A 14,615-nucleotide genomic window follows, 5' to 3' on the forward strand; every position below is an offset into this window, starting at 1 on the left:
GCGTCCAGAAGATCATGGGTTCAAATCCCCGCCTGACTGGAAAATCACTAAGGGCCCTTGGGCAAGGCCTTTAATCCCCTATTGCTCCCGGTGTGTAGTGAGCACCTTGTATGGCAGCACCCTGACATCGGGGGTGAATGTGAGGCATTATTGTAAAGCGCTTTGAGCTAGAGGATTAAAGGCCTTGCCCATGGGCCCTTAGTGATTTTCCAGTCAGGCGGGGATTTGAACCCATGATCTTCTGGACTCAAGCCCAACACCTTAACCACTAGACCATCACCTCCCCTACAGTAATCAGAAATTAGTTCTGTGACATGTTTCTGCCACTGATGTGTATCAATCAATCAATCAATCAACTTTTTTCTTGTATAGCGCCAAATCACAACAAACAGTTGCCCCAAGGCGCTCCACATTGCAAGGCAAGGCCACACAATAACCATGAAACACAGTCTACGTCTAAAGCAACATAACCAAGGGATGGTCCAGGGTCACCCGATCCAGCCCTAACTATAAGCCTTAGCGAAAAGGAAAGTTTTAAGCCTAATCTTAAAAGTAGAGAGGGTATCTGTCTCCCTGATCTGAATTGGGAGCTGGTTCCACAGGAGAGGAGCCTGAAAGCTGAAGGCTCTGCCTCCCATTCTACTCTTACAAACCCTAGGAACTACAAGTAAGCCCGCAGTCTGAGAGCGAAGCGCTCTAATGGGGTAATATGGTACTACGAGGTCCCTAAGATAAGATGGGACCTGATTATTCAAAACCTTATAAGTAAGAAGAAGAATTTTAAATTCTATTCTAGCATTAACAGGAAGCCAATGAAGGGAGGCCAACACGGGTGAGATATGCTCTCTCCTGCTAGTCCCCGTCAGTACTCTAGCTGCAGCATTCTGAACCAACTGAAGGCTTTTTAGGGAACTTTTAGGACAACCTGATAATAATGAATTACAATAGTCCAGCCTAGAGGAAACAAATGCATGAATTAGTTTTTCAGCATCACTCTGAGACAAGACCTTTCTGATTTTAGAGATATTGCGTAAATGCAAAAAGGCAGTCATACATATTTGTTTAATATGCGCTTTGAATGACATATCCTGATCAAAAATAACTCCAAGATTTCTCACAGTATTACCAGAGATCAGGGAAATGCCATCCAGAGTAACGATCTGGTTAGACACCATGCTTCTAAGATTTGTGGGGCCAAGTACAATAACTTCAGTTTTATCTGAGTTTAAAAGCAGGAAATTAGAGGTCATCCATGTCTTTATGTCTGTAAGACAATCCTGCAGTTTAGCTAATTGGTGTGTATCCTCTGGCTTCATGGATAGATAAAGCTGGGTATCATCTGCGTAACAATGAAAATTTAAGCAATACCGTCTAATAATACTGCCTAAGGGAAGCATGTATAAAGTGAATAAAATTGGTCCTAGCACAGAACCTTGTGGAACTCCATAATTAACTTTAGTCTGTGTTGGGTATTTTCTCCTCCAAACATTTGTAAAACCTTTAACAAGACAAACAGAGTCAAGAAACACCAGTGAGACAGAAAATCAAATATTACGCGCGGAGTGCGGCCAGGCTGTACACCAAGGCTACACTAAAGTCTGGCCTGCTTTTCCGCTCTTTTTATTAAGAGACGCCCTCATCACATAAACAAGAAACTTGTCCTAAGGGTGGGGGTAATGACGCAAGACAAGTTTCTTCCCATAACATAAACGCATACGTCAAGTGCAGCTGTAAGGAAGAACACTTCAGGTCAGCACATCTCGTTCGTCTGTTGCAGGTATCAGCTGTTCTGCATCTGCCTGAAGTGTCCTGTCTTCCACACTCCTTCACACTAAACACCACATCACAATAGTCAAAACGTTCTCTTGCTCCCAGTCGTTAGAGGCTGCGAAAACAAAGTTATGTTATAACAATAAGTACATCCAGTCCTTCATTCCCAGCTCAGATTGACCCCAGAGTGCTAAAACAAAATTGAATTCTCAGGATTGCATTAAGACAGGTGCAAAACAGCACATCTCCGTTCTCATGAGAAAGAAGACAAAGCTAAAACAAGGTTGAATAACACGTACGTTCTCAGGGTGAAGTGCAAAACAGCACAACACCGTTCTCATGAGAAAGAAGACAAAGCTAAACAAGGTTGAATAACACATACATTCTCAGGGTGAAGTGCAAAACAGCACAACACCGTTCTCATGAGAAAGAAGACAAATGTACAAACGTTTAACAGTGATAACATATATACAAAATCTTTAACAGTCTGTGAAGAAGATTCCCCATTTACATGAACAAACTGTAATCTATTAGACAAATATGATTCAAACCACCGCAGCGCAATGCCTTTAATACCTATGACATGCTCTAATCTCTGTAATAAAATTTTATGGTCAACAGTATCAAAAGCAGCACTGAGGTCCAACAGAACAAGCACAGAGATAAGTCCACTGTCCGAAGCCATAAGAAGATCATTTGTAACCTTCACTAATGCTGTTTCTGTACTATGATGAATTCTAAAACCTGACTGAAACTCTTCAAATAGACCATTCCTCTGCAGGTGATCAGTTAGCTGTTTTACAACTACCCTCTCAAGAATCTTTGAGAGAAAAGGAAGGTTGGAGATTGGCCTATAATTAGCTAAGATAGCTGGGTCAAGTGATGGCTTTTTAAGTAATGGTTTAATTACTGCCACCTTAAAGGCCTGTGGTACATAACCAACTAACAAAGATAGATTGATCATATTTAAGATTGAAGCATTAAATAATGGTAGGACTTCCTTGAGCAGCCTGGCAGGAATGGGGTCTAATAAGCATGTTGATGGTTTGGATGAAGTAACTAATGAAAATAACTCAGACAGAACAATCGGAGAGAAAGAGTCTAACCAAATACCGGCATCACTGAAAGCAGCCAAAGATAACGATACATCTTTGGGATGGTTATGAGTAATTTTTTCTCTAATAGTCAAAATTTTGTTAGCAAAGAAAGTCATGAAGTCATTACTAGTTAAAGTTAATGGAATACTCAGCTCAATAGAGCTCTGACTCTTTGTCAGCCTGGCTACAGTGCTGAAAAGAAACCTGGGGTTGTTCTTATTTTCTTCAATTAGTGATGAGTAGAAAGATGTCCTAGCTTCACGAAGGGCTTTCTTATAGAGCAACAAACTCTTTTTCCAGGCTAAGTGAAGATCTTCTAAATTAGTGAGACGCCATTTCCTCTCCAACTTACGGGTTATCTGCTTTAAGCTACGAGTTTGTGAGTTATACCACGGAGTCAGACACTTCTGATTTAAAGCTCTCTTTTTCAGAGGAGCTACAGCATCCAAAGTTGTCTTCAATGAGGATGTAAAACTATTGACAAGATACTCTAACTCCCTTACAGAGTTTAGGTAGCTACTCTGCTCTGTGTTGGTATATGACATTAGAGAACATAAAGAAGGAATCATATCCTTAAACCTAGTTACAGCGCTTTCTGAAAGACTTCTAGTGTAATGAAACTTATTCCCCACTGCAGGGTAGTCCATCAGGGTAAATGTAAATGTTATTAAAAAATGATCAGACAAAAGGGAGTTTTCAGGGAATACTGTTAAGTCTTCTATTTCCATACCATAAGTCAGAACAAGATCTAAAATATGATTAAAGTGGTGGGTGGACTCATTTACTTTTTGAGCAAAGCCGACAGAGTCTAATAATAGATTAAATGCAGTGTTGAGGCTGTCATTCTCAGCATCTGTGTGGATGTTAAAATCGCCCACTATAATTATCTTATCTGAGCTAAGCACTAAGTCAGACAAAAGGTCTGAAAATTCACAGAGAAACTCACAGTAACGACCAGGTGGACGATAGATAATAACAAATAAAACTGGTTTTTGGGACTTCCAATTTGGATGGACAAGACTAAGAGACAAGCTTTCAAATGAATTAAAGCTCTGTCTAGGTTTTTGATTAATTAATAAGCTGGAATGGAAGATTGCTGCTAATCCTCCTCCTCGGCCCGTGCTACGAGCATTCTGACAGTTAGTGTGACTCGGGGGTGTTGACTCATTTAAACTAACATATTCATCCTGCTGTAACCAGGTTTCTGTTAGGCAGAATAAATCAATACGTTGATCAATTATTATATCATTTACCAACAGGGACTTAGAAGAAAGAGACCTAATGTTTAATAGACCACATTTAACTGTTTTAGTCTGTGGTGCAATTGAAGGTGCTATATTATTTTTTCTTTTTGAATTTTTATGCTTAAATAGATTTTTGCTAGTTATTGGTGGTCTGGGAGCAGGCACCGTCTCTACGGGGATGGGGTAATAGGGGGATGGCAGGGGGAGAGAAGCTGCAGAGAGGTGTATAAGACCACAGCTCTGCCTCCTGGTCCCAACGCTAGACAGTCACAGTTTGGAGGATCCCAAAAAATTGGCCAGATTTCTAGAAATGAGAGCTGCTCCCTCTAAAGTGGGATGGATGCCGTCTCTCCTAACAAGACCAGGTTTTCCCCAGAAGCTTTGCCAATTATCAATGAAGCCCACCTCATTTTTTGGACACCACTCAGACAGCCAGCAATTCAAGGAGAACATGCGGCTAAACATGTCACTCCCGGTCTGATTGGGGAGGGGCCCAGAGAAAACAACAGAGTCCGACATTGTTTTTGCAAAGTTACACACCGATTTAATGTTAATTTTAGTGACTTCCGATTGGCGTAACCGAGTGTCATTACTGCCGACGTGAATTACAATCTTACCAAATTTACGCTTAGCCTTAGCCAGCAATTTCAAATGTCCTTCGATGTCGCCTGCTCTGGCCCCCGGAAGACAATTGACAATGGTTGCTGGTGTCGCTAACTTCACATTTCTCAAAACAGAGTCGCCAATAACCAGAGTTTGATCCTCGGCGAGTGTATCGTCGAGTGGGGAAAAACGGTTAGAGATGTGAACGGGTTGACGGTGTACACGGGGCTTCTGTTTAGGGCTACGCTTCCTCCTCACAGTCACCCAGTCAGCCTGCCTTCCCGACTGCACGGGGTCTGCCAGGGGGGAACTAACGGCGGCTAAGCTACCTTGGTCCGCACCGACTACAGGGGCCTGGCTAGCTGTAGAATTTTCCAAGGTGCGGAGCCGAGCCTCCAATTCGCCCAGCCTGGCCTCCAAAGCTACGAATAAGCTGCACTTATTACATGTACCGTTACTGCTAAAAGAGGCCGAGGAATAACTAAACATTTCACACCCAGAGCAGAAAAGTACGGGAGAGACAGGAGAAGCCGCCATGCTAAAACGGCTAAGAGCTAGTAGCTACGCTAAGCTAGCGGATTCCCAAACAGGGAATCCGACACTAGACAGGCTGTGGAGCAGCACAGGTAACGCACGACAACAGTGCTAAAACAAAATAAAAATCCACTAGACAGGCTGTGGAGCAGCACAGGTAACGCACGACAACAGTGCTAAAATAAAATAAAAATCCACTAGACAGGCTGTGGAGCAGCACAGGTAACACACGACAACAGTGCTAAAATAAAATAAAAATCCACTAGACAGGCTGTGGAGCAGCACAGGTAACACACGACAACAGTGCTAAAATAAAATAAAAATCCACTAGACAGGCTGTGGAGCAGCACAGGTAACGCACGACAACAGTGCTAAAACAAAATAAAAATCCACTAGACAGGCTGTGGAGCAGCACAGGTAACGCACGACAACAGTGCTAAAACAAAATAAAAATCCACTAGACAGGCTGTGGAGCAGCACAGGTAACGCACGACAACAGTGCTAAAATAAAATAAAAATCCACTAGACAGGCTGTGGAGCAGCACAGGTAACGCACAACAACAGTGCTAAAAATAAAATAAAATAAAAATAAAAATCCACTGGACAGGCTGTGGAGCAGCACAGGTAACGCACAACAACAGTGCTAAAAAATAAAATAAAATAAAAATAAAAATCCACTGGACAGGCTGTGGAGCAGCACAGGCAACACACGACAACAGTGCTAAAACAAAATAAAAATCCACTAGACAGGCTGTGGAGCAGCACAGGTAACGCACGACAACAGTGCTAAAACAAAATAAAAATCCACTAGACAGGCTGTGGAGCAGCACAGGTAACGCACGACAACAGTGCTAAAACAAAATAAAAATCCACTAGACAGGCTGTGGAGCAGCACAGGTAACGCACGACAACAGTGCTAAAACAAAATAGAAATCCACTAGACAGGCTGTGGAGCAGCACAGGTAACGCACGACAACAGTGCTAAAACAAAATAAAATCCACTAGACAGGCTGTGGAGCAGCACAGGTAACGCACGACAACAGTGCTAAAACAAAATAAAAATCCACTAGACAGGCTGTGGAGCAGCACAGGTAACGCACAACAACAGTGCTAAAACAAAATAAAAATCCACTGGACAGGCTGTGGAGCAGCACAGGTAACGCACAACAACAGTGCTAAAAAATAAAATAAAATAAAAATAAAAATCCACTGGACAGGCTGTGGAGCAGCACAGGTAACGCACGACAACAGCGTTAAATAAAAATCCACTGGACAGGCTGTGGAGCAGCACAGGTAACGCACAACAACAGTGCTAAAAAATAAAATAAAATAAAATAAAAATCCACTGGACAGGCTGTGGAGCAGCACAGGTAACGCACGACAACAGCGTTAAATAAAAATCCACTGGACAGGCTGTGGAGCAGCACAGGTAACGCACGACAACAGTGGTAAAAAATAAAATAAAATAAAAATAAAAATCCACTGGACAGGCTGTGGAGCAGCACAGGCAACACACGACAACAGTGCTAAAACAAAATAAAAATCCACTAGACAGGCTGTGGAGCAGCACAGGTAACGCACGACAACAGCGCTAAATAAAATCCACTGGACAGGCTGTGGAGCAGCACAGGTAACGCACGACAACAGTGGTAAAAAATAAAATAAAATAAAAATAAAAATCCACTGGACAGGCTGTGGAGCAGCACAGGCAACACACGACAACAGTGCTAAAACAAAATAAAAATCCACTAGACAGGCTGTGGAGCAGCACAGGTAACGCACAACAACAGTGCTAAAACAAAATAAAAATCCACTAGACAGGCTGTGGAGCAGCACAGGTAACGCACGACAACAGTGCTAAAACAAAATAAAAATCCACTAGACAGGCTGTGGAGCAGCACAGGCAACGCACGACAACAGTGCTAAAACAAAATAAAAATCCACTAGACAGGCTGTGGAGCAGCACAGGTAACGCACGACAACAGTGCTAAAACAAAATAGAAATCCACTAGACAGGCTGTGGAGCAGCACAGGTAACGCACGACAACAGTGCTAAAACAAAATAAAAATCCACTAGACAGGCTGTGGAGCAGCACAGGTAACGCACGACAACAGTGCTAAAACAAAATAAAAATCCACTAGACAGGCTGTGGAGCAGCACAGGTAACGCACAACAACAGTGCTAAAACAAAATAAAAATCCACTGGACAGGCTGTGGAGCAGCACAGGTAACGCACAACAACAGTGCTAAAAAATAAAATAAAATAAAAATAAAAATCCACTGGACAGGCTGTGGAGCAGCACAGGTAACGCACGACAACAGCGCTAAATAAAAATCCACTGGACAGGCTGTGGAGCAGCACAAGTAACGCACGACAACAGTGGTAAAAAATAAAATAAAACAAAATAAAAATCCACTAGACAGGCTGTGGAGCAGCACAGGTAACGCACGACAACAGCGCTAAATAAAAATCCACTGGACAGGCTGTGGAGCAGCACAGGTAACGCACGACAACAGTGGTAAAAAATAAAATAAAACAAAATAAAAATCCACTAGACAGGCTGTGGAGCAGCACAGGTAACGCACGACAACAGCGCTAAATAAAAATCCACTGGACAGGCTGTGGAGCAGCACAGGTAACGCACGACAACAGTGGTAAAAAATAAAATAAAATAAAAATAAAAATCCACTGGACAGGCTGTGGAGCAGCACAGGCAACACACGACAACAGTGCTAAAACAAAATAAAAATCCACTAGACAGGCTGTGGAGCAGCACAGGTAACGCACGACAACAGCGCTAAATAAAAATCCACTGGACAGGCTGTGGAGCAGCACAGGTAACGCACGACAACAGCGCCCAAAAAAATAAAATCAAAATCAAAATCCACTGGACAGGCTGTGGAGCAGCACAGGTAACGCACGACAACAGTGCTAAATAAAAATCCACTGGACAGGCTGTGGAGCAGCACAGGTAACGCACGACAACAGCGCTAAATAAAAATCCACTGGACAGGCTGTGGAGCAGCACAGGCAACACACGACAACAGTGCTAAAACAAAATAAAAATCCACTAGACAGGCTGTGGAGCAGCACAGGTAACGCACGACAACAGCGCTAAATAAAAATCCACTGGACAGGCTGTGGAGCAGCACAGGCAACACACGACAACAGTGCTAAAACAAAATAAAAATCCACTAGACAGGCTGTGGAGCAGCACAGGTAACGCACGACAACAGCGCCCAAAAAAATAAAATCAAAATCAAAATCCACTGGACAGGCTGTGGAGCAGCACAGGTAACGCACGACAACAGTGCTAAAAAAATAAATAAATAAATAAATAAATAAAATAAAATAATAAAATAAAAATCCACTGGACAGGCTGCGGAGCAGCACAGGTAACACACGACAACAGTGGTAAAAAATAAATAAAAATCCACTAGACAGGCTGTGGAGCAGCACAGGTAACACACGACAACAGTGCTAAAAAAAATAAAATCAAAATCAAAATCCACTGGACAGGCTGTGGAGCAGCACAGGCAACGCACGACAACAGTGCTAAAACAAAATAAAAATCCACTAGACAGGCTGTGGAGCAGCACAGGTAACGCACGACAACAGTGCTAAAAAATAAAATAAAAATCCACTAGACAGGCTGTGGAGCAGCACAGGTAACGCACGACAACAGTGCTAAAACAAAATAGAAATCCACTAGACAGGCTGTGGAGCAGCACAGGTAACGCACAACAACAGTGCTAAAACAAAATAAAAATCCACTAGACAGGCTGTGGAGCAGCACAGGTAACGCACGACAACAGTGCTAAAACCAAATAAAAATCCACTAGACAGGCTGTGGAGCAGCACAGGTAACGCACAACAACAGTGCTAAAAAATAAAATAAAAATCCACTGGACAGGCTGTGGAGCAGCACAGGTAACGCACAACAACAGTGCTAAAAAATAAAATAAAATAAAAATAAAAATCCACTGGACAGGCTGTGGAGCAGCACAGGTAACGCACGACAACAGTGCTAAAACAAAATAAAAATCCACTAGACAGGCTGTGGAGCAGCACAGGTAACGCACAACAACAGTGCTAAAAAATAAAATAAAAATCCACTGGACAGGCTGTGGAGCAGCACAGGTAACGCACAACAATAGTGCTAAAAAATAAAATAAAATAAAAATAAAAATCCACTGGACAGGCTGTGGAGCAGCACAGGCAACGCACGACAACAGTGCTAAAACAAAATAAAAATCCACTAGACAGGCTGTGGAGCAGCACAGGCAACGCACGACAACAGTGCTAAAACAAATAAAAATCCACTAGACAGGCTGTGGAGCAGCACAGGTAACGCACAACAACAGTGCTAAAAAATAAAATAAAAATCCACTGGACAGGCTGTGGAGCAGCACAGGTAACGCACAACAATAGTGCTAAAAAATAAAATAAAATAAAAATAAAAATCCACTGGACAGGCTGTGGAGCAGCACAGGCAACGCACGACAACAGTGCTAAAACAAAATAAAAATCCACTAGACAGGCTGTGGAGCAGCACAGGCAACGCACGACAACAGTGCTAAAACAAAATAAAAATCCACTAGACAGGCTGTGGAGCAGCACAGGTAACGCACAACAACAGTGCTAAAAAATAAAATAAAAATCCACTGGACAGGCTGTGGAACAGCACAGGTAACGCACAACAACAGTGCTAAAAAATAAAATAAAAATCCACTGGACAGGCTGTGGAGCAGCACAGGTAACGCACAACAATAGTGCTAAAACAAAATAAAAATCCACTAGACAGGCTGTGGAGCAGCACAGGTAACGCACGACAACAGCGCTAAATAAAAATCCACTGGACAGGCTGTGGAGCAGCACAGGTAACGCACGACAACAGCGCCCAAAAAAATAAAATCAAAATCAAAATCCACTGGACAGGCTGTGGAGCAGCACAGGTAACACACGACAACAGTGGTAAAAAATAAAATAAAAATCCACTGGACAGGCTGCGGAGCAGCACAGGTAACACACGACAACAGTGCTAAAAAATAAAATAAAAATCCACTGAACAGGCTGTGGAGCAGCACAGGTAACACACGACAACAGTGCTAAAAAATAAAATAAAAATCCACTGAACAGGCTGTGGAGCAGCACAGGTAACGCACGACAACAGTGCTAAAAAATAAAATAAAAATCCACTGAACAGGCTGTGGAGCAGCACAGGTAACACACGACAACAGTGCTAAAAAATAAAATAAAAATCCACTGAACAGGCTGTGGAGCAGCACAGGTAACACACGACAACAGTGCTAAAAAATAAAATAAAAATCCACTGAACAGGCTGTGGAGCAGCACAGGTAACACACGACAACAGTGCTAAAATAAAATAAAAATCCACTAGACAGGCTGTGGAGCAGCACAGGCAACGCACGACAACAGTGCTAAAACAAAATAAAAATCCACTAGACAGGCTGTGGAGCAGCACAGGCAACGCACGACAACAGTGCTAAAACAAAATAAAAATCCACTAGACAGGCTGTGGAGCAGCACAGGTAACGCACGACAACAGCGCTAAATAAAATCCACTGGACAGGCTGTGGAGCAGCACAGGTAACGCACGACAACAGCGCCCAAAAAAATAAAATCAAAATCAAAATCCACTGGACAGGCTGTGGAGCAGCACAGGTAACACACGACAACAGTGGTAAAAAATAAAATAAAAATCCACTGGACAGGCTGTGGAGCAGCACAGGTAACGCACGACAACAGCGCCCAAAAAAATAAAATCAAAATCAAAATCCACTGGACAGGCTGTGGAGCAGCACAGGTAACACACGACAACAGTGCTAAAAAATAAAATAAAAATCCACTGAACAGGCTGTGGAGCAGCACAGGTAACACACGACAACAGTGCTAAAAAATAAAATAAAAATCCACTGAACAGGCTGTGGAGCAGCACAGGTAACACACGACAACAGTGCTAAAAACAAAATAAAATCCACTGGACAGGCTGTGGAGCAGCACAGGTAACACACGACAACAGTGGTAAAAATAAAATAAAAATCCACTGGACAGGCTGTGGAGCAGCACAGGTAACGCACGACAACAGTGCTAAAAATAAAATAAAAATCCACTGGACAGGCTGTGGAGCAGCACAGGTAACGCACGACAACAGTGCTAAAAAATAAAATAAAAATCCACTGGACAGGCTGTGGAGCAGCACAGGTAACACACGACAACAGTGCTAAAATAAAATAAAAATCCACTGGACAGGCTGTGGAGCAGCACAGGTAACGCACGACAACAGTGCTAAAATAAAATAAAAATCCACTAGGCAGGCTGTGGAGCAGCACGACAACAGTGCTAAAAAATAAAATAAAAATAAAAACGAAAGCGTTAGCAAGCTAGTTAGCTTGCCAACGCTGATGAAGGTTAGCTGATAAAAGAGCTCCGTCGCGATGCTTCGACCGTTAGAGGTCTTCTTTAGGCGTTGGAGCACGGTGAAAAAGTAAAAAAAAGTAAAAAAGTCTTGAAAAAGACTTAATTCAAAGAACTCAAACAGCTCAGTTCAAACAGCTAACAGATACAGCAGAACACCGCTGTGCTCCGGAACCAGAAAAAAGTCCACCCTCCACCACATCAGTTGTTTCTGCTCTGCAGTCTTCTGTGTTTTGGCCTGATGCCTCGTTTCTATTGGACAGCGCGAAGCTATGTCACAGCTCACAGCAGCGAAAGTTGAATTGGGTTGAACTCTGACCACGGCAGCTTGATGACAAGAGGCAACGCACCCCCCCCTTGTGTAGCTTCGCAACGCGTCAAAAACACAAAGTGTCTTATTGAAAACAATGCTTTTTAGAGTGATCCGCGATGCGTCAAACGCCCTTAAGGACCTTAATGATGAACTTTCTGGTTGTGAGACCTGAAGGTTAACCAGTAACCTTGGGCTGGAACGGTCTGTGGAATGAAGTTCTCAGCACTCGCTGATGAAAGCAGCGGAGCCATGGACACAGTCCAGACGTCAGCTTCTTTCAGTCTCACTGTGACCCTCATCAAAACCAAGACTCTTTCTTTTCGGCTGTGCCACTTGCGTGTAGAAAGTTCTACAGATTCTCTGAATCTTCTGATTATATTATGGACTGTAGATGATGGAATCCCTTAAATTCCTTGCAATTGAACATTGAGAAACATTGTTCTTAAACTGTTGGACTGGTTTTTTTTCACGTAGTGGTTCACAAAGTGGTGATCCTCGCCCCATCTTTGCTTGTGAATGGCTGAGCCTTTTGGGGATGCTCCTTTTTATACCCAATCATGACACTCAAAATTAGTGTCCTCAGTTCCCAAACGCTTATTGAGTGTTGTTAGAAGGAAAGGTGATGTAACACAGCGGTAAACATACCACTGTTCCAGCTTTTTTGAAATGTGTTGCAGGCATCCATTTCAAAATGAGCAAATATTTGCACAAAAACAATAAAGTTTACCAGTCTGAACGTGAAATATCTTGTCTTTTTGGTGTATTCAATTGAATATAGGTTAAAGAGGATTTGAAAATCATTATATTCAAGGGCGCAATTTAGAACTAGATATTGGTGGGGACAAAGTGTGAGGCCCGCAGGGCTGAAGCCCATAGGCCGGGGGTCTGGGGGCGGCTTTAGGCCCCCAGAAGCCAGCGGTTTCTAGATAAGCTCAGATGCATTCTGAGCATCCAGAAGAGTAATTTTAATGTTTTGAGAAGACCATAAAGTGGACACCATTTGACTTATACAATTTGAAACTGTGGATATAAGAACTTTATTCTGAGAACAGCCAGCATTGATTTTATTAACATCCTGGTGTAAATAAGGTATCACCACATGTGTAGAACTCAAAAAGAATGATAGGTTGAGTTTTCATTTAAAAAAAAAAAAAAAAAACAACTGCAATGTGGTAAAATGTATTCAGAAATATGAAAGAACAGGCTCTCAATAATTATTAACTATCACATACTGTATTTTTTTTCTCCCCCCTATCCCCCACCAAATTGCACCCATGATTGTATTCTGTATTTATTTACATTTTATACAACGTCCCAACTTCATTGGAATGTTGTGTGGGCCGCTGAAGAGGAGGTACTGCTGGCCCACCATCACCAGAGGGCGCCCTGCCTGGAGTGCGGGCTCCAGGCACCAGAGGGCGCCGCCGCCTCACGGGAGCAGCCTCGGTGACAGCTGTCACCCATCACCTGAGACAGCTGACGGCAATCATCAGTGGGGTATATCAGCAGGACGGCATCTCCACCTCATTGCCGAGATATCGTTTCTACCAGAGAGGTAACATATCAAAGCCTACTGAGTACACAGTTTTGACTGAGCTAGTTATTGGTTTACTGTTCCAACGAGAGGTGGAGGTACCTTTCCTGCCGTTCGGAGTTCTGGGTGCAAACGCGCCCCCATCTAACTGTTCTTTTTCCCTCGCCAGCAGTACCAGGTCCGACACGCGGAGGCAGTGGCCACCTGGGAGTTCGGGACTTGGCGGCTCCAGTATTCCCGGGGTCCTGTGGCGGAGGAAGCCGTGTGGTTCCGGTCTTACCTTGGAGAGGCGTCTCCTATCTTCGAGCCTGCCCACACGACACCTTTGTGTATTGACTTTTGTCCATTTCTGTAATTGGTTGTATTCGTTGTGCACATTCACAACAGTAAAGCGTTGTTATTTTGACTTACTCCATTGTCCGTTCATTTGCGCCCCCTGTTGTGGGTCCGTGTTCCTACACTTTCCCAACATGGAATTGGGGTTGTACTATAATAATGGCAATAATTAGAGTCCTGGACTTCATTAACTTTTGTGGCAACAATGAAAACTGATGTGGTCGACAACAAAGACCCATGAAGCATTCTTCAAACAGACTGACTTGTTTCATCGAGTCACCTTTGCAGGAGGGTTCAGCGTTCATCTCGGTCACACCTGAGCAAGCAAAAACTTTCAAGCACATGAAGGCTCAAACATTGGCCAAGGTTTGTGATGACCTGGGTTACCTCAAAATACTGGTTGTCCACCGCCTTTCCTGTTTCCTTCGTTATTTTACAGGTCAAGTAGTCAAGTGCCATTGATGCAAAGCCGTGAGAGGCCAGCAGTGCCGCTCGCAACTCCATCAGCTGTCCAGCACCACCCCACAGGTCGAGAAGACCTGGAAATGGTCCAGGACCTTCAGAAAAGACAAAACAATCAATATTTAAGATAAAGACAAACATTTCTATTTCCTAGATCAAATTAAATTCTAATACATGTTAATGATCCTCAGGCCACATGTTTCCAGAGCAGAAGGTTCCTGGTTCCAGAGAACCCCTGCCCATTCTCTAGGTTGTGTGGAATTATGTATGGAAGAACATATG

At 43.1% G+C, this 14,615-nt stretch overlaps 1 protein-coding gene across 1 annotated transcript in view; it reads right to left on the reverse strand.

Annotated features, from left to right (window-relative positions):
- LOC117516380 (acyl-coenzyme A thioesterase 1-like) overlaps positions 1-14,615 on the reverse strand; it is a 128,522-nt gene that overhangs the window by 58,823 nt on the left and 55,084 nt on the right. Inside the window, exon 5 of the mRNA XM_034177351.1 lies at positions 14,259-14,428. Within this exon, the coding sequence (XP_034033242.1) occupies positions 14,259-14,428 (170 nt within the window). The remainder of the gene's footprint in view (positions 1-14,258; positions 14,429-14,615) is intronic.

This window comes from Thalassophryne amazonica, chromosome 8 (assembly GCF_902500255.1).
Source record: "Thalassophryne amazonica chromosome 8, fThaAma1.1, whole genome shotgun sequence".
NCBI lineage: Eukaryota > Metazoa > Chordata > Actinopteri > Batrachoidiformes > Batrachoididae > Thalassophryne > Thalassophryne amazonica.